Genomic DNA, 25,391 nt, shown 5'->3' with positions numbered 1-25,391 from the left:
GCTTCCTCATGGAGGTTCCTCTCTTCTCCAAAATTAGACCCTAAAGACATGGTATTGAGTAGGCACTGACTGAAAGCTTATCTAGTTTATGAGTGGAATGGAATCTCAGAAGATAGAAAAATTAAAGGTTCAGGCCTCTCCTACCTTTATCCTGTGTCAATCCCAAAACTCTTCTTTCTCCTCCATTATCTTTCCTGTCTATAACTCCTTATTTTCAAGCTTAATGTAAGGGCAATTCCGGGCATGAAAAGACAACACAGTTTGTACTTTTGGTTTCATATTTTTTCAGTTCATTTCAGTAAAAACATAATATATAAAAGGCATTGCCACCATTTTCCCCTCCTGGGGGTGATCCATCAAGCCAGTGTGGGCTGCTCCAGTGGTTCATAGCTCATCATGCGATATATGCAGGGCATGGTCACAAAGATCTGCAAATGGCAAACAATTTAAAGGAAAATGCCACTCTCATACTGATATGTGCCAGTATTGAGAAAATTTCCCAGACCAAGCTGACACAAACACACACCAACTACCATTCTGCAGAATATATGCTTATAAATGATAAAACATCCCCACTGCCCTCTCACCTGTATCTCAGGGTCAAGGGGACACAAATTCTGAAAGCTGACAGAAAATGGGTAGGAACACCCCAAGTCTCTAAGCCAAGGGAAATGGAAGACAGCTCTTGAGCTAATACCAGAGGTTTCTGGGATGGGGGTGTATGGGTGAGTTAGGGAATATCAGGTTCCACAGAGCTACCAGAACAGGAGATAAAGTGGGGGCAGCTTACCTGTTCGCTTACTGCAAAGTTTGTCTTTAACATTGTCAGCCTCTCGGGAAAAGAATTCAATGAGTTCATCCTCGTATTCCTCCACAATGCTCTCACACTGCCAACCCAAGGGAGAAATGGGTGACACAGGGCAATAAAAGGCCTCTTGCCTTCACTTCCAAAGAGGAGGACAAGGATATCAGCCTAACTTTCTAATTGGTTCTCCAACAACCCCTTAACGTCCAAGAACCAGCTACTGATTCCCACAGCTCACCGCAAACTTGAGGGTGCCACTGATATCTGAGTCAATTCGGATGCCTTGTAGGTCCAGGTCATTGGATTCTCCATTCCGGCCCACTACACGTACATAGTTCTTGCGATGGGTGGAAGGATCAATCTGTTCCCCATACTCCTTCATCCGGTCACATATCTCCTCCAGCAGCTCTGTGAGGTGGGCCTCTGAGCGGGCATAAGGCACCTAGAAATGTCCTCAGCCTTGGGTCACTCTCTTCTACCTCTGTACATTAGTAATTTATATCCTTACTTTTCTTTCCAAATCTAGCTCTAACAACCTATTCTAAAAAGCTTTCCCTAATTGACTTTAATTTTTAATTAGTTTTTTTTTTTTTTTTCCTGAGATGGGGTTTTGCTCTTGTTGCCCAGGCTGGAGTACAATGGTGCAACCTCCGCCTCCTGGGTTCAAGTGATTCTCCTGCCTCAGCCTCCTGAGTAGCTGGGATTACAGACATGCACCACCACACCCAGCTAACTTTTGTATTTTTAGTAGAGATGGGGTTTCTCCATGTTGGTCAGGCTGGTCTCAAACTCCAGACCTCAGGTGATCTGCCCGCTTCGGCATCCCAAAGTGCTGGGATTATAGATGTGAGCCACTGTGCCCGGCCTAGAGTGGTTTTTAATTAGTATGGTTTACTTGATAGTTTCAAAGTACTTTTTTTTTTTTTTTTTTTTTTTTTTGAGACAGGCCTCACTGTGTTGCCTAGGCTAGAGTGCAGTGGTGTGATGACTGAGGCTCACTACAGCTTGGCTCTCCCAGGCTCAGGCGATCCTCCCACCTCATCCTCTCACAGGTGCGCACCACCACCAGGCTCAGCTACTTTTTTTTTTTTTTTGAGACGGAGTCTCCCTCTGTCGCCCAGGCTGGAGTGCAGTGGCGCCATCTCGGCTCACTGCAAGCTCCGCCTCCAGGGTTCATGCCATTCTCCTGCCTCAGCCTCCCGAGTAGCTGGGACTACAGGTGCCCGCCACCTCGCCCGGCTAGTTTTTTTGTATTTTTTAGTAGAGACGGGGTTTCACCTTGTCTGCCAGGATGGTCTCGATCTCCTGACCTTGTGATCCGCCCGTCTCGGCCTCCCAAAGTGCTGGGATTACAGGCTTGAGCCACCGCGCCCAGCCTTCAGCTACTTTTTTGTATTTTTTTTGTAGAGGGTTTTGCCACGTTGCCCAGGCTGGTCTCGAACTCCTGCATTCAAGTGATCTGCCTACCTCAGTCTCCCAGAGTGCTGGGATTACAGGTATGAGCCACTGTACTTGGCAGTAGTTTCAAATATATGATTTGATTTTACCTCATTGTACAATTCTTTTTTTTTTTTTTTGAGATGGAGTTTCACTCTTGTTGCCCAGGCTGGAGTGCAATGGCGCAATCTTGGCTCACCGCAACCTCCACCTCCTGGGTTCAAGCGATTTCTCCTGCCTCATCAGCCTCCCGAGTTGGGATTACAGGCATGTGCTACCACGCCCAGCTAATTTTGTATTTTTAGTAGAGACGGGGTTTCTCCATGTTGGTCAGGCTGGTCTCAAACTCCTGACTTCAGGTAATCCACCCACCTCAGCCTCCCAAAGTGCTGGGATTATAGGCATGAGCCACCGTGCCTGGCACTTCATTGTACAATTCTAAGAAACAAGACAGTTAACATTAGCTCCAAGTTATAAACAGAATTTTTTGATTAACCCTGATCAACCTATACTTTTAATTTCTATAGATGAAGAGAATTTTTTTTTTTTAAATTATACTTTAAGTTCTGGGATACATGTGCAGAACGTGCAGGTTTGTTACCTAGGTATACATGTGCCATGGTGGTTTGCTGCACCTATCAACCTGTCATCTACATTAGGTATTTCTCTTAATGCTATCCCTCCCCTAGCCCCCCACACCCCAACAGGACCTGATGTGTGATGTTCCCCTCCCTGTGTCCATGTGTTCTCATTAATATATATATATTTTTGGCCAGGCATGGTGGCTCACGCCTGTAATCCCAGCACTTTGGGAGGCCGAGGAGGGTGGATCACCTGAGGTCAGGAGTTTGAGACCATCCTGACCAACATGGAAAAACCCTGTCTCTACTAAAAATACAAAATTAACCAAGCATGGTGGTGCATGCCTGTAATCCCAGCTACTTGGGAGGCTGAGGCAGGAGAATCGCTTGAATCCGGGAAGCAGAGGTTGCAGTGAGCCAAGATCGTGTCACTGCACTCTATCCTGGGCAACAAGAGCGAAACTCTGACTCAAAAATAATAATTTTTTAAAATTGAGACTAATATCCTCAGTAAGCACAGTATTAAAGAGGTAGTGTAGGCTCTGTGGACAACAGCTATTAAGGTACCATAATCTTTTTTTTTTTTCCCAAGACAGAGTTTTGCTCTCGTCAACCAGAATGGAGTGCAGTGGTGTGATCCTGGCTCACTGCAACCTCCGCCTCCTGGGTTCAATTGAGTTTCCTGCCTCAGCCTCCCGAGTAGCTGGGACTATAGGCATGCGCCACTGTGCCTGGCTAATTTTTTGTATTTTTAGTAGAGACGGAGTTTCACCATGTTGGCCAGGCTGGTCTCAAACTTCTAACCTCAGGTGATCTGCCTGCCTCAGTCTCCCAAAGTGCTGGGTTTTGTTTTGTCTTTTTTGAGACAGGGTTTTGCTGTGTTTCCCAGGTTGGAGTGCAGTGGCACGATCACGGCTTACTGCAGCCTCGACCTCTTGAGCTCAAGTGATCTTCTAGGCTCAAGTGATCCTCCCACCTCAGCCTTCCAAGTAGCAGTCACTACAGGCACATGCCACCATGCACTGCTAACTTTTGCATTTCTTTGTAGAGATGGTGTTTTGCCATGATGCCCAGGCTAGCACCGTAATCTTAACATTGCCTTATATATTACTTATTAGATACACCTTTGTGTACATGTGTGTTGTTTTCGACTAAAATTTCCTAATTATAAAACCTTTTATTATTATTTCTGTTTTTTCATTTTTTATTTTTAGCTCTGACTCAGATTTTGAATGGACGTTTGTATGTATACCACAGTGCTACAGTAAAAAAGAGTCATGTGGACGTGGAAAAGGCACTCCCTGTTTGCTAACAAATTCTACAGCAGAAACAAAGTATTAAGGTTTGGAGCCAGGAAGCAAGTGCATGGGGAATAAGCCTGCAGCCTCTTCCAAATGAGACAGAGCCAAATCTTTTAGCTATCTCTCTGAGTCTGTTTTCTTCATTTCTATTAAACCAAGGTCGTTTTTAAGCCGTCGAATTGTCATCCAAAGCCAGAGTGAGCTACTTTGTTTGGGGGAACAGTAACAGTTACCTCCACCACTGACTGGCTGCCATCTGGATTGATCCGGAAAGATCCCATCTGAATGGTCTTCTTGGGGTCCACCTGGGCAATTTCCCATTCTAGTTCATCCACCAGAGCCCTGCACGCTGGTGGAAGAGGAGAGAATGGGAGCAGGGGAGAGGGTGGGGGTAGGGTGTGTAGGAGAATGGGATCAACCCAGGATTTCCATTCATCCTTCTCCCAGGCCTTGGATCTCATGCCCTCCCAAGGCTCTGCTTCCTCCACTTCTTTTTCCCGTTGTGCCTTTACCTCCACAGTGGAGATCCTGGCTCCTCCGAGCCCAGGCGGTTCCCAGCAGGGCCCCCAGAAGCAGGGCCAGCCAACCCCAGCCTTTCATCTTTAGCGTAATGGGGTCGCTCCACCTGGGTTTGTGTGGGAATGAAACAAGTGTGAGAAGCCGACTCCATTTTTCCCTGACCCCCCCACTCCTCACTCACTTTCAAAGCCTTCACTGTGACTCTGGCTCTACTTTCCAGGAAATGGCTGGGACACAAAGGGGCTTCTCTGTTCCAGCGCTTGAGGGCTCTGATTCCCCCAGGGCGGTAGGTGGGAGCGCGAGCTCAGGACTTGGGGCTCAGTCCCAGACTCTACGTGGATAGGTGAGGCCCTAGGTGTTGGTACTTTAGCACTGCATGCCTAGGGTTCACGGGGCTTTGTGGCAGCTACAGGAGGTAAGTTGGCGATTACGCGAGGACTACAGGCACTAGGGAACTGCCAGCAGGGAGCCCTCAGTCAGGCCAGGAGGCCAGCATTCAATAATTAGGGTCCATTTGGATCCCGCACCTTAGATTCCTGCGTCCCCACCTCTAGCCCGTAAGTTGATTATCCGTACGGACCTCAGCCCCCTTTCTAAGGACTCCGCCATTGCTTTCGCTCCAGTCTATCCCCAACCCTCAGCGCCCAGCGCCTCGCCGCCCGCATCCGTCCCACCTCTGCTCCCAGGGCCGCCTCCGTGGCCCAAGCGCTGGAAGACCGCTGGACTCTCACTTTGGCTCCAGTGGCTCCCGAAACTACACCTGGCTGCGGGGAGCAGGGCTGTCCGGAATCCTCCAGAGCGCTTCGCCTCTTGCCACACACGGGGTGTCCCGGCGACCGCCTGACCCAGCTCCTGTGGCGCTAGCTGGTACCTAAGCGGGGCTCGAGCGTGCTGCGGTGCGAGCCCCAATCAGACACCGACCCCAAACCCGCCCCTCCAAACTCTCGCGCGAACAGGCAGCTTGGGCGAGGCTCCCGGACAGCAAGGACCCCGGTCAATCGCTGAAGGACCCAGACTTGCGTGGCGAGCAGCTCCACGTGACCTCCAGGGGTCAGCCGTAGGACAGGAGTGGCCTTAAAAGACAACAGAGGCCGGGTGTACTGTATGGGAGCGGCTAGTCGTGCGCGTGAGCCAACCCAGGTGGGCTAGGACCTTCAAAACGGTGCTCTGCAGGCCAGCGAGCAGCCCAGGTTTCAATACACAGGAAACTACATCTCCCAGGAAGCACAGCAGCACCAGACCCATCTTTGTGAGCAACTACAGGTCTCAAGCTATCCTGGGACCTGTAGTTTGTCGGCTTACACAATTAACGGGGAAACCATACTGTACATCTTCAGTCTGACGTAGGGTACTGGGCAGCTACAGCAAAGACCCAGCATTGCCCAGAAAAGGCATAATTATACCTTTTTTTTCCTTTTGTTGAGACGGAGTCTCGCCCTATCGCCCAGGCTGGCGTACAGTGGCGTAATCTCGGCTCACTGTAACCTCCGCCTTCTGGGTTCCAGCAATTCTCTGCCTCAGCTAGGATTACAGTCGCCATCCACCACGCCCGGCTAATTTTTGTATTTTTAGTAGATAGGGGGGTTTCACCATCTTCGTCATGCTGGTCTTGAACTCCTGACCTCGTGATCCACCCACCTCGGCCTCCCAAAGTGCTGGGATTACAGAAGTGACCCACTGTGCCTGGCCTAATTATACCCTTTCATATCCATAACTTTGGATTCCGGACCTTTACCTTCAAAGGAAGGAGAGGAAGACTGAAGCCAGAGAACCCACACTAGCAGTTCCCTAGTGAGATAAATGACAAACGATATTTTGTTTTTATTTTATAAAACATGCAGTTTACAACAAATTTTTAAAAAACGGAACAAAACTTGGGACAGGACAGTGGGATGGAAGACAGATGCTTCTCAGCCATCAGCAGGAATAAATGAAGCCAGCAGCCAAGCTTTGTCCAGGATCCAAAGGCCCTTTTGGAAATGGTATTGGCAATACTGGTTTGCTTGGGCCACCAACACTCTACTTGTTGGCCCCTCCAGGCATCCCTGAAGCAGTTGGTGACTTGTGCTAAGTCTTGAACTACTGTGGTATCCTCTGTCATTGTCCAGGACTTCAATCCCTAGCCAGCTAGGAACTGAGAATTATGGTTCCAGGAGCTTCTCTGCCTGGATATTAGTGACCCAGAATATTAAGAATACCAATTACTTTCTATCTGGGTCAATTCTAGACTCCGTTTCTGTACCATTGTTTTGCAAAGGATGAAGAAGGAATGAATCTGGCTCCTAGAACCTTTGCAACAATTCTGCTGTGTTCCAGTTCTATTAATAGCACCATCTGAGACCCTAGACCCTGAGCACGTCCAGTACTGGAAGTGGACAAGGTATAGCCAACTAAGGAAGCCATCTCCCAGTTCTGGGGCTATAGAACAGTAAAGGGAGAGGGCAGTGGTTCTTTGCGAAGGGTAGTCAGAGCGCCAGCACTGAGGAGAAGACAGGTGCATCTGTCAGAGACAAAACCAAAAGCATGATTCAAGCTGAGTAGAGAAAAAAGCATCTTCTCATTACTTCCTATGAAGGAAAAATGCAAGAGAAAAAAGGGCATGGACCTTCCCTGAACATTTTAGACTTGGGCAAGAGGAAGTTATAGTTAACGGAGAGTTTTGATAAAATGTATTTCACTGAACGTTAGGAGGATGAAGTGCTTTGTAAACTGTGAAGTGCTATTCTCCATATGTGCAATCAAAATCCACCCAGTTGGGGGCGCTGGGCTCATGCCTGTAATCTCAGCACTTTGTGAGCCCAAGGTGGGTGGATCGCTTGAGCCCAGGAGTTTAAGACCAGCCTGGGCAACATGGCAAAACCCTGTTTCTACAAAAAGTACAAAAATTAGCTGGGTGTGGTGGTGTGTGCCTGTTGTCCCAGGTACTTGGGAGTCTGAGGTGGGAGAATCACTTGAGCCCAGGAAGTCGAGGCTGCAGTGAGCTGTAATCACGCTACTGCACTTCAGCCTGGGTAAGAGTGAGACCCTGTCACAAACAAAATACAAAATCCACCCAGTCCAGTTTCCCTTGTCCCATCCCAGGTCTTACTCTTGGGACTTGTTTGGCCCTCAGGCTCAGGCACCTTCCAGTCCATCTTTCGGCCCTTCTCATAAAGACCCTTGAGCACCTTGTGGAAAGACTCAGGCTCAGTGCCATTTTTGCTTAGCTCCAGATACTTTCGGTAGAGCTGAAGGGCTGTGCGTGCATCCTCAATACTGTCATGGGTTTCCGCTTGAATCTTCAGGTCTGGGGTAAGTAAAGGTGGAATAGTTTGGAACCCAGCAAAGGGAGGTAGGAACATGTCTCCCCACTCCTACCTGACTCCAGAAAACTAAAAAGCCTGACTGTCCTTAAGGGAAATTGTCAAACATCTTCTTCATTGCACAGAAGGGATATTGACGTTAATTAAATCCATTAGTAACTGTCACCACTAACTGAGGGTCACCCCTACTCCCACTTTGTCCTCTAACACTTTTCCTACTTTTTCTTTTCCACCCATGCTTTTATTTTTTATGTCTAAATTTTATTTTAGATTTGGGGTACATGTGCATGTTTGCTACATGGGTGTATCATGTACTGGTGAGGACAGGGCTTCTGGTATCCCTAATATGCAAATAGTGAACTATGCACCCAATACGTAATTTTCAACCCTCACCCATCCCCCACCAACCCCACTTTTAGAGTCCCCAGTGTCTATTATTTCCATCCTTATGTCCATATGTACTCATTGTTTAGTTCCAACTTATAAGAGAGAATATGTGGTATCTGATTTTCTGTTTCTGAGTTAGTTCACTTAGTATGATGGCCCACAGCTCCATCCATGTTGCTGCAAAGGACACGATTTCTTTTTTTTTAAATGGCTGCTTCTGCTATTAATGTACACCACAGGGGCCTACAAGGCAGAGCAACTCACCCAGAAAGTACCAAGCAAGGAATCGCAGGGAAATCATTCGTTTTCGGGGCATGTGGAACAGGTAGACAGTGTCAAGGACTTGGTCCTTGGGCACCTGGCAAGGATAAAAGGGGGAGACTTAAGGTACGGGACTATAATTTCCCATTCTCTGAAGGCACAATGTATACCCTGAGGGGCCCACTCTCACAAGAAGACTCTTAAAAGAGCCCTGCCAAACCATCAGGTTGATGACCCGGAAGTCCTTCTGCAGGCCATGACCCACAAACTTGACTCCAATGTCAATGAGAAAACGAAGTTTTAAGTAGGTAGACTTGAGAGTTGTTAGGTGCTTGGAGGAAATTTTGGCATCGAGGTCACCAGGCTTTATACCCGAGTATTGAGTCAAGTAATCCACCACCTAGGAATAGAGAAAAGGACAAGTCTTTTTCAGGAAGTGAGGTGGAGTTTTCCCCTATCACTCTTCCCTGGGTTCTTGAGCACTGTACATAAGTACCAGGGTGTGCCTCACTTGCATCTCCGTATCTTAATACCTGCTCCTGGGTAGAGATGTAGTCATCAATGAAGGGGATACCCTCATTAGGTCCCTGGCCCCGAACACAGGTAATCCTGGCTACTGACATCTGACTTGGTTTAATGGTAGACTTGGTACCATCACTGCGTAACTCTGCTTCCTCCTACATGAGAAGAGTTAATAAGGAAATCAGAGAAATGCTTACAACTCCTAATATCCTCAGAGTTCTCTTGCAATGCCCCATTCCTTTGGTCTTGGTTACCTCATTAAGGGTGACAAACTCAGCATCCAGACCCACCAGGTCCCCAATCTGTGGCATCTCATTCAGCATCAGTGGAATAAAGGTAGTATGTGTTTTCCGCTGCTTCCGTGCCAGCGAGGCTTCAGCCAGCAAGACACTTGCCTCAATGGGGTTCTTGACTAGAAGGGAGAATGAAGAGGACACAGGGCTTGGATAGCGAAGTAACTAGGGGAGAGAAGCCCAAGGTGGCTGATAGACTCTGGGTCTTCACTGTGACCCCTCAATAATCAAAGCACGTGAGAAAAAAGATCATGTCTGATAAATGGGACAGGTAGAGCAGGTCACATCACAAAATTATCAACAAACATGCTGAGAAAAAACCAGAAAAGACCACAGAGAATAAAGAATAAGATTTTCACTTGGACCTTAGTTTAGAGAATCCAGAAAAAGGTTACAGAGAAACTATGGTTTAAAGATACCAAATAGGTACTTAATAAGGAGCTCACAGCTGGGCATGGTGACTCATGCCTATAATCCCACCACTTTGAGAGGCCAAGGCGGGCAGACCACCTGAGGTCAGGAGTGTAAGACCAGCCTGGCCAACATGGTGAAACCCTGTCTCTACTAAAAATACAAAAATTAGCCAGGTGTGGTGGTATGCGCCTGTAATCCCAGCTACTCAGAAGGCTGAGGCAGGAGAATCACTTGAACCCCGGAGGCGGAGGTTGCAGTGAGCCGAGATCGCGCCATTGCACTCTAGCCTGGGGGAACAAGAGCAAGACTTCATCTCAAAAAAAAAAAAAAAAAAAGGAGCTCACCTCCAAAAGAGATCTTCATTTGAGGTAAGAATAATTAGACATGAGACAGGTGCAGTGGCTTACACCTGTAATCCTAGTACTTTGGGAGGCCAAGGCAGGCAGATCACCAGGTCAGGAGTTTAAGACCAGCCTGGCCAACATGGTGAAACCCGTCTCTACTAATTAGACAAAAAAAAAAAAAAAAAAAAATTAGCCAGGCGTGGTGGCACCTGCCTGTAATCCCAACTGCTTGGGAGGCTGAGGCAGGAGAATCACTTGAACCCAAGAGGCAGAGGTCGCAGTCGCAGTGAGCCAAGATCACGCCATTGCACTCCAGCCTGGGCAACAAGAGCGAAACTCTGTCCCACAAAAAAGAATAATTAGATGTAACATCATAACCTAAGCCATTCTGACCAAACGTCCCCCCTCATCTCATTTCCACTCCACTCTCAAGATTTACAGCATTGTTTTTTTTTTTTTTTTTTTTTTTTTTTTTAAAGACAGGGTCTCAGGCTGGGCACCATGGCTCACGGCTGTAATCCCAGCATTTTGGGAGGCCAAGGTGGGCAGATCACGAGGTCAGGAGTTCAAAACCAACCTGGCCAACATGGTGAAACTCCGTCTCTACTAAAAATACAAAAAATTAGCCGGGCATGGTGGCAGGCGCCTGTAGTCCCAGCTACTCGGGAGGCTGAGGCAGGAGAACTGCTTGAACTTGGGAGGTGGAGGTCACAGTGAGCTGAAATTGTGCCATTGCACTCCAGCCTGGGCAACAAGAGTGATACTCTGTCAACAAAAAAAAAAAAGGGGGGGTCTCATCCTGTTGCCTAGGCTGGAGTATGCTCTGGTACAATCATGGCTTACTCACTGTAGTCTTGGCCTCCTGGGCTCAAGTGATCCTCCCACCTCAACCTCTCCAGCTTTAGCTGGGACCACAAGTATATGCCACCACACTCAGCTAAATTTTTTTTTGAGACAGGGTTTCACTCTTGTCACCCAGGCTAGAGTGCAATGATGCAATCTCGACTCACTGAAACCTCCAACTCCCAGGCTGAAGTGATTCTCCTGCCTCAGCCTCCCAAGTAGCTGGGACAACAGAAGCACATCACCACACCCGGCTACTTTTTGTAATTTTTGTAGAGACAGGGTTTCACCATGTTGTCCAGACTGGTCTCGAACTCTTGAGCTCAAGTGATCTGCCCACCTCAGCCTCCCAAAATGGCTGGGATTACAGGCCATAAGCCACTGTGCCTGGCCTACACAGGCTAATTAAAAAAAAAAAGAAAACTTTTTTTAGGCTGGGTGTGGTTGCTTACGCCTGTAATCCCAGCACTTTGGGAGGCCGAGGCGGGCAGATCATGAGGTCAGGAGTTCGAGACCAGCCTGACCAACATGGTGAAACCCTGTCTCTACTAAAAATACAAAAAAATTAGCCAGGCGTGGTGGCGGGCGTCTGTAATCCCAGCTACTCAGGAGGCTGAGGCAGGAGAATCGCTTGAACCCAAGAGGCAGAGGTTTCAGTGAGCCGAGACTGTGCCATTGCACTCCAGCCTGGGTGACACAGTGAGACTCCATCTCAAAAAAAAAAAAAGGCCGGGCGCGGTGGCTCAAACCTGTAATCCCAGCACTTTGGGAGGCCGAGACAGGCGGATCACGAGGTCAGGAGATCGAGACCATCCTGGCTAACACTGTGAAACCCCATCTCTACTAAAAAATAAAAAAAAACTAGCCGGCCGAGGTGGCGGGCGCCTGTAGTCCCAGCTACTCGGGAGGCTGAGGCAGGAGAATGGCGGGAACCTGGGAGGCGGAGCTTGCAGTGAGCTGAGATCCGGCCACTGCACTCCAGCCCCGGCGACAGAGTGAGAATCCGTCTCAAAAAAAAAAAAAAATTTAAGAGATGGGGTCTTGCTATGTTGCTCAGGCTGGATTTCGTGCTTCTAAATTTAAGGTCTGATAAACAGGAATCTCTTTAGTATCTCTAGAAATATTAACACTGGTTACCAATCCTAAGTACTTGCAAGCAATGTCCCAGATCTCATCCTGAAGCCCAATCTAAACTGCCCACACACTTGGGTCTACTATGTAGCACTTACTGTTCAGGTTGTATCTGGAATTGAGATTCCGTTTGACATAATAAAGGATTGCAGGTACTTTCCAATTCATGTCAAACTGCACAGCTTCATGCTATAGAAGAGAAAAAGCACTTATGGCTAACGTATATCACCCTTTTCCTTTTCCCCACTTCAGACAGAGGCCAGGACTCAGGTGCTCGTTTGTTTTTTTTTTCAGGTGCTATTTTTAAGTGCTAATGGTTTTTATTTCTGAGGATTCCTTCCTCCCTCCCTGTTGAATCTGCCTGGCATTCTATAGGGCCCTAAAGATAAGGATGCTAGGAAAAGGGGAAATGCAAGAAGAAACAGAACATGTTGCAACTAACCTTATCAATAGGTTCAATAAGAAAGTCATTGAACAGATACCACTGCTGGTGAGTAACGCCCTATGGAAATACAAAGAAAGCCTGTGGCGATACAAAGTGATGGCTAGACCACTGTCTCAGACTCAAGGACAGATCTGGGACTCACTGTGGCCATCCCAGGAGTGTTCCTGCCCTCTATAACCTCACTCACCTCCTTGCGCTGGTGGTAGGTCTCTCCAACTTTGATGTGAGCCACCAGGCTGCCCCCTGTGCGTGAGTCCAGGATGTGTACCACAGTAGCCATCAGGTCATACACATAGACACCATGCTCCTCCTCTGCCCTGGCTGGGCCCCACTGTGAGGGGGGTACCCAGGCTGCTAAGCTAAGTTTAAGGATGGGGAAGGGAGGGGAATGGGGACAGAGGACAGGGAGTTGGGGGTATAGGGGATGGGGTACCAGGGTAGGTTATCTCCATCCTAGCCCATCTAAGACCCCAACACTGAACTGAGTGACTACAGAAAATCCCCTAACAGGTAAATACTAGGCCTTATTCTCTTCCTTTTCCCTCTGCTAAGTTTCACCTTCCCCTGCCCCCCTTTACCTTCTGCCCCACCTTCTCTCCCTTATTCCCTTTCCTCTTCCCGGTTTTTCAACAACCTGCATCTCATCCCCATCAGTCCAATTGCAAACATCCAGCCCTTTGTTCTTGGTCATCTTCATGCGAATGGAGAAAGGAAGCCAGACGTTCTTCAACTCCTCAATGGAGGGACATACCAGCACACCCTCTGGACTCCCTAGTTCCTTCCTATCAGGTCAGAAGAATTGGAAATTTGTTCTGAAAGAGATCTTGACAAGAGGAGCCACTGGACAATTCAATCATTTGACAACTTCCAAGACAGCACCTACCAATCAGCCAAAGCAAACTCCTTGTTCTTGGAGATTTCCCCACCATGTTTCTTTACTGCCATCTTGAAGGCAACCTGAACACAAAAGAAAAACATCCAGTTCTTCAGGAACATAATCATGTATGGAGGTCAGAACAGGGATAAAATGAAAAATTATTCCTGAAGCCCTGTTTCTAGTCTGAGTGCTTACCTCAGCCTGCATTCTCCAGAAATCAGCCTCTTTTGAGCTGTTCACCTCACAATTGATGACGAGAATATCTGGCAGATGGCGGATGTTGCGGGTCTGAATCTGAGAGGAAAAAACAAACAAGGAATGGCAGGGAATGTACAGGAAAAGGAGTCTGGACAGGGACCTGGGTCTGTGTCCTCAAATTGGGATTCCTCACTCCACCAGAGATCCCTGGATGGCAGTGCTGACAGAGCCAGCCCCACATGGGATGGTGCTGAATCTCCATGGCAGGACCAGGACTCTAGTCCAGTCCAACAGTCCACTCACCGTGGGCTGGTACTTTTCACAGTTGTCACACCAGGCCTGTGTATTCTGGTCCAGGCAGATGCTTCGCTTCAGCACCTGAGCAAAGTCATAGTTCTTCCCAATTTTATCTGAGGGAAAATTAGATGCTTTACTCCTGGTTCTCCCTTCTACCCACAGTGAGCCCCCAACACCCTCTCCCTGACATTATAGGACATTTTGGGGAGCCTTCCCAACAGAGCTGAAGGGTACACCACTGTTGCTACCATCAGGGTAGGAGAGTGTGAAAAGCAGGGTGGATGAGGCTCGCACGGTCTCACTGCCACAGCGGCAGAGGCTGCAGTTCTCCATCTCACAGCTGAAGAGCTGCCCAATAACAGAGTCCCCCGATGAGCAAAAGCTGCTAAGAATGGAGAGGATGATATATGCACATTGAGGAAGTTAGGAGACCCTTTACATCACAGAGGGGCCTGTCATGATGGCTTTAACTATTTCTATCCTGATTTTATACCTGCCTCCAGCACCTCGATAAGCCTGTGGTACTTCCAGCTCCTGCATATCTTGATGCAGTTGAGTGAGAATGAAGCGATTCCACCTCTGAATGAGCCTGGCCAGATTGCCCTTGCCTGAAGCCTCATCTGAGTCAGCCAGGATCAGACCAAGGGCTGAGGCCTCAGGAATAGTACGGAATGCCCGAAGAAAATTACTGCCCTGGAAATGTGTTGGTGGAAAGGGGTTATTTTCTCTTTTGTGTCCACCTTCCTTCCCCTTCCATTTTAAGTGTCTCAGGTCTCCAGGTACTGACCTGGCAAGGGTCACCACGAGAGAGGTCCAACATGTGAAAGAGGAAGCCCAGCTCACATGCCAGACAGAACTCCTTCTGGCAAAGGTGGTTTTGAATTAGACAGCGTACAGGCTCCAGGAAATAGAGCACCTGGAGGGATAAGCAGAAGAACTGATGTAGGAAACTGGCCTGGGGGTGAGGAGAAATATGAAGGTTAAGTGAGCTGGTGGAAAATACACAGCAGGAGTCCACCGAAGCAGTGAGTCCACCAAACCAGTGGAGCTCAGAGGAGACTTGAAAGTTGTAGAGGCAAGAAAGAATTGTAGAGGAGACCATGGTAAAGTGAGCATGGCTGAGGATACCTGGAAAGAGCAGGGTCGAGTGGCCATAGGGAAGAAGGAAAGCAGTAGGCACGTTCAAATTGTAGGAATACGCAACCCTTACCTGGATCATGCAGTTACAGTAGGCGTTGGGGATGTGGGGCTCTAATCCAGCAAACAAGGTCTTATTGTAGTGTTTGAAGTCAAAGTCCTCCAGTCCTAGCTTGGAATATTTGATGGTCACCTAAGGCAGAAATAGTCTGAGCAAGACAAGGATATCCTCAGAGTCCCCAAATCTTTCCAGTAGCCATAGCCTTTCCTAGAACCTTCCTACTGGGTCCAGGGTGGTAGTTGAAGGCCTCCTGACTGAGTCCTTCAATCCTTTCTCATATGACTTCCTTCCCAGGGTACCTTTCCTCACATCCCACAGGCCCTGATGTCCCCCAGCACCTTGCGGTATTTCTTAGAAACCATGTGGAGATGTGGCTCCTCTTCTCGTCCTACTGGTGACTCAGTGACCTGGCTGAAGCTGTCAAATTCACTGTCTGACTCCTTGAGTCTGTAAGGTATCTAGGGATTTTAAGAAGAGGTACCTTGTTGGATGTCTTGTCATCTTTGGCTTCACCCTCATTTATCCCAACATTGAAACAGCCACCAAGTCCTGAACCTTCTACATTCATAGCATTCTCAGCATCTACTGCTTCCTTTCTATTTCCACTGCCAACACTCTGCTTCAGCACAGCTGGAAAACTGTGATGGCATCCACACTGGTCTCCCTATATGCACTCTGTCCAGCACACCACTACCAAATTAACCCTTGTAGAATGCTGCTTTCTGTGTATTACTTCCTCTATTATAAACTGGTGTTCAAAGCTTCACAATCTGGCCACTTCTAACTTTAATCTCTCACTACATCCCAATACCAACATCTACTCCGGCCAGACTGGTATACTTAGTCCTCCTCAGATATGTGTTTTGCATGTATGCCTCTTGAGACCTTTGCTAACACTCTTCTCTCATCTTGGATATTCTCCTCTGTTACTATCTACTTAACTTATATCCCACCTTTCCAGCTTAATACCCAGCTCTTTCATTACACCTTCCTTGGTCACTTTAGCCCGGAGTAACATTTTCTCTCCAAACAGCTCCGGCACTAAATGCTTATGACATTCCTTCAGCATTTAACAACAGAACATAATGTCTGATATGGCTATGTCTTCTCTTCACCAACCAAATACTAAATTTCCTAACAGCAAGGACCCTAGCTTCTCTATCCTTCTAACACCTAGCATAGTTCCATCAATTCGGTAGGTTACTAACAGGATCTAAAAACAAAATAAAGACTAGTAAAGGAAAAAGACAGGAGAAACTTCAGTAGGCTCGGGTGGGGGCTGATCCTCCACTCTGAACACACCTGATTGCGCAGCTTGGTGCGAGGATTGGGTGCGTAGCCAATGAAGCCCACCTTCTTCATGGTGCGCAGAATCTCTGCATCCACAGGTGGTGCTCGCCTACAATCCAGTATAGTGCTAGGACTTAAATGGTTGTGGTGTACACAGATCCACTCCCCAATCCTCAAGGGTCCAGAGAAAAAGAAAATACTGAAGGTAGGCAAAAATCAGGAAAGTAGTAGAATAATAACAAGGCTAGCAGAGAATTCTGATATCTTGGCCCTTTCCCCATCCCTCCCACCTTTTGGCCCAGAGGTAGGGTACAACCTGGGAGCTGGAGCAGAGTTGGCAGCAGGCCAGTCAGAGAGAAGTGTGTCAGTGGTGAGTGGGACAGGGATGAGGGAAAGAGGCAGCAGGTCCTGGCTCCAGTCCAGAGGAGGCAGTGAGTCCACGAGACACGGCAAAGCAAACTCAGTCTCACGGGAGTAGGGGTTGAAGGAAGGCTCCGGGGAATCAGTCCAGAGGTGCACACAGCCCTCAGAATCCCCAAAGGCCAGGGCCTGCTTGCTGGCTGACACGTCAAATGTCATTAGCAGAGGCCCCACAGGATTCACATGAAAGATATCTGCTGGGTTGGCTAGGCCTGTGGGTTCACAGAACTGGCACTGCCCTACAAAGGAGGAAGAAACCCACTGAGCTCTAGAAAGTGAAAGAGAGCCATACTCTTATGCCCTTCCAGTCCTCTTCCTGATTTCAGGGCAAGATGGGCCCCAAATCCATGCCTACAGACAGAATGTCACCTGATGCCTTCCATAAACCACAGATGGTTTGCTACTCAGCAAAGAGTAATTCTACAGTTACTTTGCCTACTTTACCTTTTTCCATGTTCCTCACATTCAAGAAAATAAAAGCTCTAATCTCTGGCCAAACCCAAGTAAAACCCTGGGACCCTGATGAAAAGTTACTTCTTTCCCCAACAAAGAGGTTTCTGGATGAGTATTCGTTCAGGTTCTAGCTCTCCTTTGCTCATTGATCCCTCCTACCCAATCCCATATGCCCTTCATACCTGACTGAGAGATGATAGCAAGACGAGAAGTATATGTAGGAATGAAGCGCAAGAAGGCAGGATCCACATGTACTTGAAGTGGTGTGATGGCACGCATCATGCGCAAATCATACACCTTGAGGAAACGGTCGCAGGCCAGGCCAGTGAGGCGGCTGGAGAAGCCGCAGGCAGCTAGCAGGTTGCCATGCACATCAAAATCTGAAAGACTTCCTGAGAAGGCATCAAACTCATGTTCCACCTTAAAAGTACGGAGATCTCTCAGGGAAACCTAAAAAAAATAAAAAATAAATTCAGTTATCTGCAAATTCTGTTATCAGGAAAAATAACTGCCACCTACCTAACCCAGTGGGGTCCCTACCAAAGGAACTAGGGCTTTAGGATAGGGAAACTTAAAGCACAGAAAAGGCAAACAGAGAAGCTCAGAGCTGGAAGGCGCTTCGAGGAGACTTCATTATCATAGAAAACATCAAGCTGCAAAATAATCTCATAGTAGAACATCACTGAGTAGGAAGTGAATTCACTCCACTCATCCCTCATCTCCAATCCAACTACACCCCAGAGTTAAGGGAAAGCAGATCCCAATCAGGTATCTAGTGAAACAGGGTCCTGCAGTGGGAAGAGAAATGCAACTTGGCCACCTTGCCAGACGTGTGGCCGCAGAAGAAGAAGCGATTTGTCTGTCTCATGATGGTGACTCCAGGCGTCTCTACTGCATACTGGAGAGGGAAGCAGGAAAAACCAGCGAGAAGAATGATTTTTCCCACAGACCAAGGGAACAGAAAGGTCATACCCACATCTCAGGCACATTACCAGCCCAAGCATACCCTGTTCCCCTCAACAACCTCAGACCCTGCATAGGTCTTTCTTGCTCCAGGCTTGTACCTTCTGAGTCTCCTGGACAGTGTTAAGATCAATCTCTAGTATGTGATTCTGCAGCCCACCAACGAGTAGAGTGCTGCTGTCAGTCAGTAGGAGACTGTGCATATCCTCATTCTCATCTAGCCTATGGGGAGAGGAAAGGCTAAGGGGCCCAGGCCTTAAATGCTGCCAATCCCTTAGCCTTCCCACCCTATGAGGCATCCTCGTTCCCAGTCCAGAGCTGAGAAGCCACTTACAGGTAATCAAATATAATGAGGCCCCCACGGGCCATGTACTTGAGATTGTTCTTGGTGAGAAAAAGGATACCATTCTCCAGGCTCTGGATCTGCCGAATATCATCACTGCCATTGACTTGAAAGGATGAGTAGCGCTCCAAGGCTGGGCCAAAAAAGGAAGTGGCATGGCCCTATAGAAGACAAAGACAACAGAGACACTGTGAGAGTGGAGGGGCAAGGGCCATCCTACGGCCAGGTCAGGGACTGAACATGGCTCAGCCTTGATCCTTTCTTGCTTGGTCTTTGTGACCAGAAGCAACTGAGGCAAAAGGCTAGGAACCAGTCAATCTTAGTGATAAAGACACTGATAATACTGAGTTATGTTTGTTTAATGTGTTACACAGTATTTTTGTAAACTCTACCTCATTTTATCCTCACAATGACCCTCCTGAATAGGTAATGGCTCACTTGGTTAGAACAGTATATAGAAAGTCAGGGACATAGTCCAATTCTCCACTGGCCAGCTGACTTTCTTATGTTTCACATCTGGGAGGATGTGCATAAGGTTATATGCAAATACTATATCATTTTCTATAAGGGATTTAGGCATCCTTGAATTTTGGTATCTGGTATCTTTGGATCCTGGAACCAATGCCACATGGATATCAAGAAGATGACGGTAACTACTAAACCTCCTTAAATATCCCATCATAACCTCAAGCTCACGACATCCTAAATTAAATTCACCATTTTTATTTCATTTCAATTTTTCTTACTGTATTCTCTATGGTACCAAGATCTACCTAGTTGACCAAGCCATATATCTGACAGTCAAGTCCTATTTATTTTTTTCCTAACCACTAGATAACCAAGGATTTTTTAAAAATTTTATTTATGTATTAATTTTTGAGATGGAGTTTCACTCTTGTTGCCCAGGCTGGAGTGTAATGGCACGATCTCAGCTCACTGCAACCTCTGCCTCCCGGGTTTAAGCAATTCTCCTGCCTCAGTCTCCCAAGTAGCTAGGATTACAGACATGGCGCCACCACGTCTAGCTATTTTTTTGTATTTTTAGTAGAAAGGGGGTTTCACCATGTTGGCCAGGCTGGCTTCAAAATCCTGACCTCAGGTGATCCACCTGCCTCGGCCTCCCAAAATGCTGGGATTATAGGTGTGAGTCACCGCGCCTGGCCTATTTTGCTTTCTAAATATTTCCTAAATCTGAGGCTGGGCGCCGTGGCTCATGCTGTAATCCCAGCACTTTGGGATGCCGAGGCAGGTGGATCACTTGAGGCCAGGAGTTTGAAACCAGCCTGGCCAATATGGTGAAACCCCATCTCTACTGAAAATACAAAAATTAGCTGGGCATGGTGGTGCACACCTGTAGTCCCAGCTACTCGGTAGGCTGAGGCAGGAGGATTACTTGAACCTGGGGGGCAGAGGTTGCAGTGAGCTGAGATGGCACCACTACACTCCAACCTGGGCAACAGAGTGAGAGTCTGTCTTAAAAAATAAATAAATAAAATAAAATAAAAAGCCCTTCAGTGGCTGAAGGTTCAAGTCCAAGGTCCAAGCTATTTTAACATGGCATATGAAGTTCTCTAGAATGTTCCTTCCCAAGGTATTTGCATGGCACCTTCCCTCCGTTCTAGAGGGCCTAGAATAGTAAAGGAGAGGCACAAGGATGAATTAGAGGCATGGGGCTCTGCCTCCTTGTTCCCCTTTTTGGTGCTGCATTCAAGTCTCTATTCAAATGTTACTTTATCAGAGAGAACTCCTGACCAACTATCTAAAGTAGCAACATTGTTTCTAAAAGGGCCATTAGGAAAAAAGATTAAAATTAAAACACTACAAAACCAAACAAAATAGCAACCTTTCCCACCCTTCATTACCTTAACCCCCTTACTCAACTGTATTTCTCTTTTAATAGAGATGGGGTCTTGCTATGTTGCCCAGACTGGTCTTGAACTCTTGGGTTCAACCAACCCTCCCACCTTGGCTTATCAAAGTGCCAGAATTACAGGTGCCACTGTGCCTGGCCTCACTGTATTTTTCTTTTTTTTTTTTTGAGACGGAGTCTTGCTCTGTCACCCAGGCAGGAGTGCAGTGGTGCGATCTCAGCTCACTGCAACCTCTGCCTTCCAGGTTCAAGCAATTCTGCCTCAGCCTCACAAGTAGCTGGGATTACAGGTGCCTGTCCCCACACCCAGCTAGTTTTTGTATTTTCAGTAGAGATGGGGTTTCACCATGTTTGGCCAGGTTGGTCTTGAACTCGTGACCTCAGGTGATGCACCTGCTTTGGCCTCCCCATGTGCTGGGATTACAGGTGTGAGCCACCATGCCCAGCCAGTATTTTTCTTAAGAGTACTAATCAACACCTGAATGTATTGTAATGTTTTCCTGTTTACTTGCTTATTTCAAACCTAGACCTTAGAGCAAGGTCTGACACCTAGTATATGGCTCAAAAAAACACTGGTTGAATGAATAAATGTCTACCTCCTCTGGTAAATCCTAATTGCTTGTAGTTCCTCAATTTTATACTCACCAAGCTTTGTATATCTTTGGAATCTTTGCTTATCCTATGCTTAGACAGCCTTTTCCCATCTTTTTCATCTGATTTCTACTCATCTTTCAAGACTCAATTCAGGGGTTACATCCTTCTGGATGCCCTGACTATCCTCCATCCTGTCCAGTATCCAGTACAGATTTTCACACTGGCGTTTAGTACCGTGAAATTATCTGTTTTTGTATATGTTTTTTAGTTCACTGTCCTGTAAACTCCTTGAGGGCAAGGATTATGTTTTATTTAGCTTTATTCACAGTGCCTAGCATAGCAGTAGACACTGCCTACCAAACTGAATGAATCACACACACAAAATTCATCCCTTCTAATGGAAAAACAATTCATGACCTAAGAAGTCAATTAGTAAACAAAGGACAGCATAGTATTTCTTTTTTTTTCTCTTTTTTTGAGACGGAGTCTCGCTCTGTCACCCAGGCTGGAGTGCAGTGGTGTGATCTTGGCTCACTGCAACCTCTGCCTCCCGGGTTCAAGTGATTTTCCTGCCTCAGCCTCCTGAGTAGCTGGGACTACAGGCACCCGCCACCACGCCCAGTTAATTTTTTGTATTTTTACTAGAAACAGGGTTTCACCGTGTCAGCCAGGATGGTCTCGATCTCCTGACCTCGTGATCCGCCTGCCTCGGCCTCCCAAAGTGCTGGGATTACAGATGTGAGCCACCACGCCCGGCCAAACAGCATAGTATTTCTTACAAAGCCTTTGGGCACCATAGCATATTGGCAATACGGATACAGATTTTAAAAAATTAAGATTGATAACTGCTCTGAGATTAAAATCAGCCAGAGAAGACAAAATGATTCAATATAAGATATGCAGAATCATACATTAAATATTCTATAATAATAAAAATAGAAAACAGAGGTGGGGCAATAGCAACAGAGATTAGATTTGGATGGCTACAGACTAAGTGATGAATACAACTATCAATATAAATCAAAACACTGGATGGGCAACTGTGACAAAAGCAGGATGCTGGCCAGGCGCCGTGGCTCACACCTGTAACTCCAGCACTTCACTTTGGCAGCCCTATGCAGGAGGACCATTTGAGTTCAGGAGTTTGAGACAAGCCTGGACAACAGAGTAAGACTAAACAATTTTTTATTTTTTATTTTTTGAGACGGAGTCTTGCTCTGTCACCCAGGCTGGAGTGCAGTGGCCGGATCTCAGCTCACTGCAAGCTCCGCCTCCCGGGTTCCCGCCATTCTCCTGCCTCAGCCTCCCGAGTAGCTGGGACTACAGGCGCCACCACCTCGCCCGGCTAGTTTTTTGTATTTTTTAGTAGAGACGGGGTTTCACCGTGTTAGCCAGGATGGTCTCGATCTCCTGACCTCATGATCCGCCCGTCTCGGCCTCCCAAAGTGCTGGGATTACAGGCTTGAGCCACCGCGCCCGGCCAACTAAACAATTTTTTAAAAAGTAGCTGGTTTTGGTTGTGCACACCTGTAGTCCCAGCTACTTGAGAGGCTAAAGTGGGAGGATTGTGTGAGCCCAGGAGGCTGATGCTTCAGTGAGCTGTCTCATCACTACAACTCCTCAGTACTGGCTATCTGCAAAGCGGCTGTCCTGGTTAAGACCAGATAAAGACCTTCAACATCTTTCAACCCTCACAAAGGGGTACAGTTCTTACCCCGTGGCTCCCCACCCACAGCATCTCCTCGTGCAAGTCAAAGTGGGAGACAGAGACAGGTACACCCACTTCAGCCACCACGCTGTGCAATTCAGAGTAGACACCTTCCATTATGTGCACTGATTCCTGGACGGGAAGAGCCTCCAAGGCCACTCCCTCTGGGTCCAGCTCCACATTCTGTAGCAGACTTGGGTTCAGGTGGGCATCCAGGACAGGGTCCAGGGCAGAATGCATGGCTGGGGCATACTCTGCCAGTCCAGGGTCCAGACCCTCAAAGTTCATGATGACGATGGCAGCTTACACCTGTGTCACACCCTCCCTTACCACAGTCCCTTTAGATGCCTGACCCAACCTTCAGCAAGACAGCACCGGTGGGCCTAGAATGGACATCCTGGCCTGTAAGGGGAAAGAGGTAGCTGAGTCAAGGGTAGGTCCAGGTACTGGTACGTAGGGTCTTCTAAGTTATGGGACAGGAGGGAGATGAGGCAGGCATGAGGGATGAGACTGCCAGCCAAAGGAGGAAGCAGGCGGGGGAGGGATGGGCAGTGGGGGTAGAGGTGGTAGAACTGTTGTCCCTATCTCTCCTCCGCTAGGCCCTCTGTACTCTCCACCACCCCATTATCTAACCTAATCCTTGACTTCCCTTTCTTCTCACTTCGGACTGCTCACTTGCCTGATTCAGCCCTGAATCATCAGGTGAAGGGAGCGAGAATTGCAGGGGTTGGCGTTAGGTAGAGGGATCTAAGGTGCTTTCTCCCAGAACTGGGGGTGAGGACGGATGGGTTGGACGGTGGGGAGAACGAGAAGTCAGTTTCCCAGAATCCTCTCCAATAGCTACCCAGGATTCCCCAGAGGAAAACAATAATGGCCAGTTACCCACAATTGGGGCGGGGGCAGGGGAAGGTGATGGAAACGGCTAGTTACCCAGAATTCTCTGGGGGAACCAGAGAAATCGGTTATCCAGAATTCTCCCACGGCGGCGGTGAGGAGGGGGATAGGGCAAGGGTCAGATGTGTTCCTGGGATGCTTACGGGGAATGGGTCATTACCAAGATTTCTCCATGGCGGATATTTTGGAGCGCGTGGAATTACAACGAGTAGGGGGAGCGCAAGCGCTGTCAGCTCCGCGGGAAATTCCAGTTTCCCCAGTTCTCCCCCACGCCTAGGGCCTCAACCTAACCACTACGGCGCCAAGGACCGGACTCCCAGGCGCGCCTTCCAATCAAGAAGGGCTCGGGGCACATTTTAGCCAATCAGAAGGGCTCCGGGCGCATCTAAGCCAATCAGAAGGAGCCAGGTACGGCGACTCCAGGAGAGAGCGTGTGACGCAGGCGCCGGAAAAAGAGGTTACGGGGCGCCGGTGGGACAAACGCAGCCAGACGCCGGACTCGTTACGTGGCGTTAAAAAGTAACTCCTTTTAGTCTTCTTGAACAAAATTACGTCTCGAGTTGGAAACCAAACTTTTATGCATTCTATAACTTTAGGAACTCTAAAATAAGGGGCACCCAAGGCAAAGCACTAGGAGTCGATGTTGGGTATTCCCGGCGGGACTTGGTCCACCTCCTCTCCCTGCGTTGCTCTTGTGAGCCACTCCGCCACCTCTGACCATGTTGCGCCCGAAACTCGCTGGCATTTCCTATCATTTCTAGATATGGGAGAGAAAAAAAGGAAGCGGGAGCCGGATTCCTGACCCAGTCCAAGTGGCTGCGTATTCTACAGGCGTCCATCTGAAGCTCCCATCCGTGGTTGTTCCCTCCGCAGAGACCCCGGTAACATTCCCGGGTAACAGGATGCCCCTGGTTATCAAATTCCCCTAGCTCTTGAGGCTGGCTGGACGTTATCCCTCAGAGGGGGATGAGCCTGGCAAATTGAGACTTTTGTTATTCTGAAGAATTCGTGGGTCCTGTGAACTCTAATTGCTTTGAAATGGGTCCAGGTTGTGAGATGTCTCAACTTTAGCTTAGCTGTTATTACTGTTTCTAAAGGTCAAATAAAGGGACTCTGATGGGAGACATTCCTCATGGAGGATTCAATTCTATAACATTTCTCTCTCAATAAAGGCTGGTAAATAGACCTTCATTAAAGGACCCAAGAATTTAAATTTCCAGGACTCAGAGGGGTGGGGTCCTATACCAGTCAGAGGTCCTAGAGCCTAGACCGAGAGATAAAGACACATGGTCTCTCAAACTGATTTGATCTGACTTTGCAGGTCATTAGATGTAAAATCTCCGAAAAAGGTGGGTGCTGAGAGACCTAGACAGTTCCTACACTTTAAGAAATCTCCATCTTGAGGTCTCGAATTGAGAAAGACTTAACAGACCCACGAGAGTTACAGATCCTAATAACCTGGGCTAAATAATCTATGTCCGCCGGGCTCTGTAGCTCACGCCTATAATCCTAGCACTGGGAGGCCGAGGCGAGCGGATCACCTGAGGACGGGAGTTCGAGATCAGCCTGACCAACATGGAGAACCCTCGTCTCCACCTAAAATACAAAATTAGCTGGGCCTGATGGCGGGAGCCTGTAATCCCAGTTACTTGGGAGGCTGAGGCAGGAGAATCGCTTGAACCCGGGAGGGGGAGGGTGCAG

General features: G+C 47.9%; 2 protein-coding genes across 8 annotated transcripts; both read right to left on the bottom strand.

Annotated features, from left to right (window-relative positions):
• Positions 1–260: 260 nt before the first annotated feature.
• Positions 261–5,833, bottom strand: CNPY2 (canopy FGF signaling regulator 2). 3 transcript variants are annotated; one of them, XM_010377791.2, is made up of 6 exons: positions 5,318–5,833; positions 4,637–4,749; positions 4,358–4,473; positions 1,044–1,247; positions 791–887; positions 261–428 (listed from the first exon to the last, which is right to left on the bottom strand). In XM_010377791.2, the coding sequence occupies exons 2-6, from the start codon at positions 4,722–4,724 to the stop codon at positions 385–387; spliced, it is 549 nt and encodes a 182-aa protein (XP_010376093.1). In that variant the 5' UTR covers positions 4,725–4,749; positions 5,318–5,833; the 3' UTR covers positions 261–384. The 3 variants fall into 3 exon arrangements, with proteins under 3 accessions (XP_010376093.1, XP_010376095.1, XP_010376094.1); XM_010377793.2 differs by having other exon boundaries at positions 5,404–5,529; XM_010377792.2 differs by having other exon boundaries at positions 5,375–5,506.
• Positions 4,031–24,042, bottom strand: PAN2 (poly(A) specific ribonuclease subunit PAN2). 5 transcript variants are annotated; one of them, XM_010377789.2, is made up of 28 exons: positions 23,851–24,042; positions 22,803–23,198; positions 18,616–18,785; positions 18,383–18,503; positions 18,139–18,216; positions 17,501–17,768; positions 16,762–17,104; positions 16,458–16,554; positions 15,494–15,613; positions 15,168–15,287; positions 14,745–14,873; positions 14,451–14,650; positions 14,206–14,342; positions 13,964–14,070; positions 13,658–13,756; positions 13,469–13,542; positions 13,220–13,367; positions 12,773–12,916; positions 12,583–12,642; positions 12,239–12,329; positions 9,370–9,527; positions 9,127–9,270; positions 8,784–8,993; positions 8,597–8,690; positions 7,732–7,929; positions 5,318–7,143; positions 4,637–4,749; positions 4,031–4,473 (listed from the first exon to the last, which is right to left on the bottom strand). In XM_010377789.2, exons 2-26 carry the CDS (start codon positions 23,082–23,084, stop codon positions 7,109–7,111), a joined length of 3,627 nt encoding a protein of 1,208 aa, XP_010376091.2. In that variant the 5' UTR covers positions 23,085–23,198; positions 23,851–24,042; the 3' UTR covers positions 4,031–4,473; positions 4,637–4,749; positions 5,318–7,108. The 5 variants fall into 5 exon arrangements, with proteins under 5 accessions (XP_010376091.2, XP_030794507.1, XP_030794508.1 ...); XM_030938647.1 differs by having other exon boundaries at positions 14,206–14,339; XM_030938648.1 differs by having other exon boundaries at positions 8,814–8,993; positions 14,206–14,339.
• Between the last annotated feature and the right edge of the window lie 1,349 nt (positions 24,043–25,391).

This window comes from Rhinopithecus roxellana, chromosome 10 (assembly GCF_007565055.1).
Source record: "Rhinopithecus roxellana isolate Shanxi Qingling chromosome 10, ASM756505v1, whole genome shotgun sequence".
NCBI lineage: Eukaryota > Metazoa > Chordata > Mammalia > Primates > Cercopithecidae > Rhinopithecus > Rhinopithecus roxellana.
Note: the sequence above shows the minus strand (reverse complement) of the source record. Positions and strands in the feature narration are given on the sequence as shown.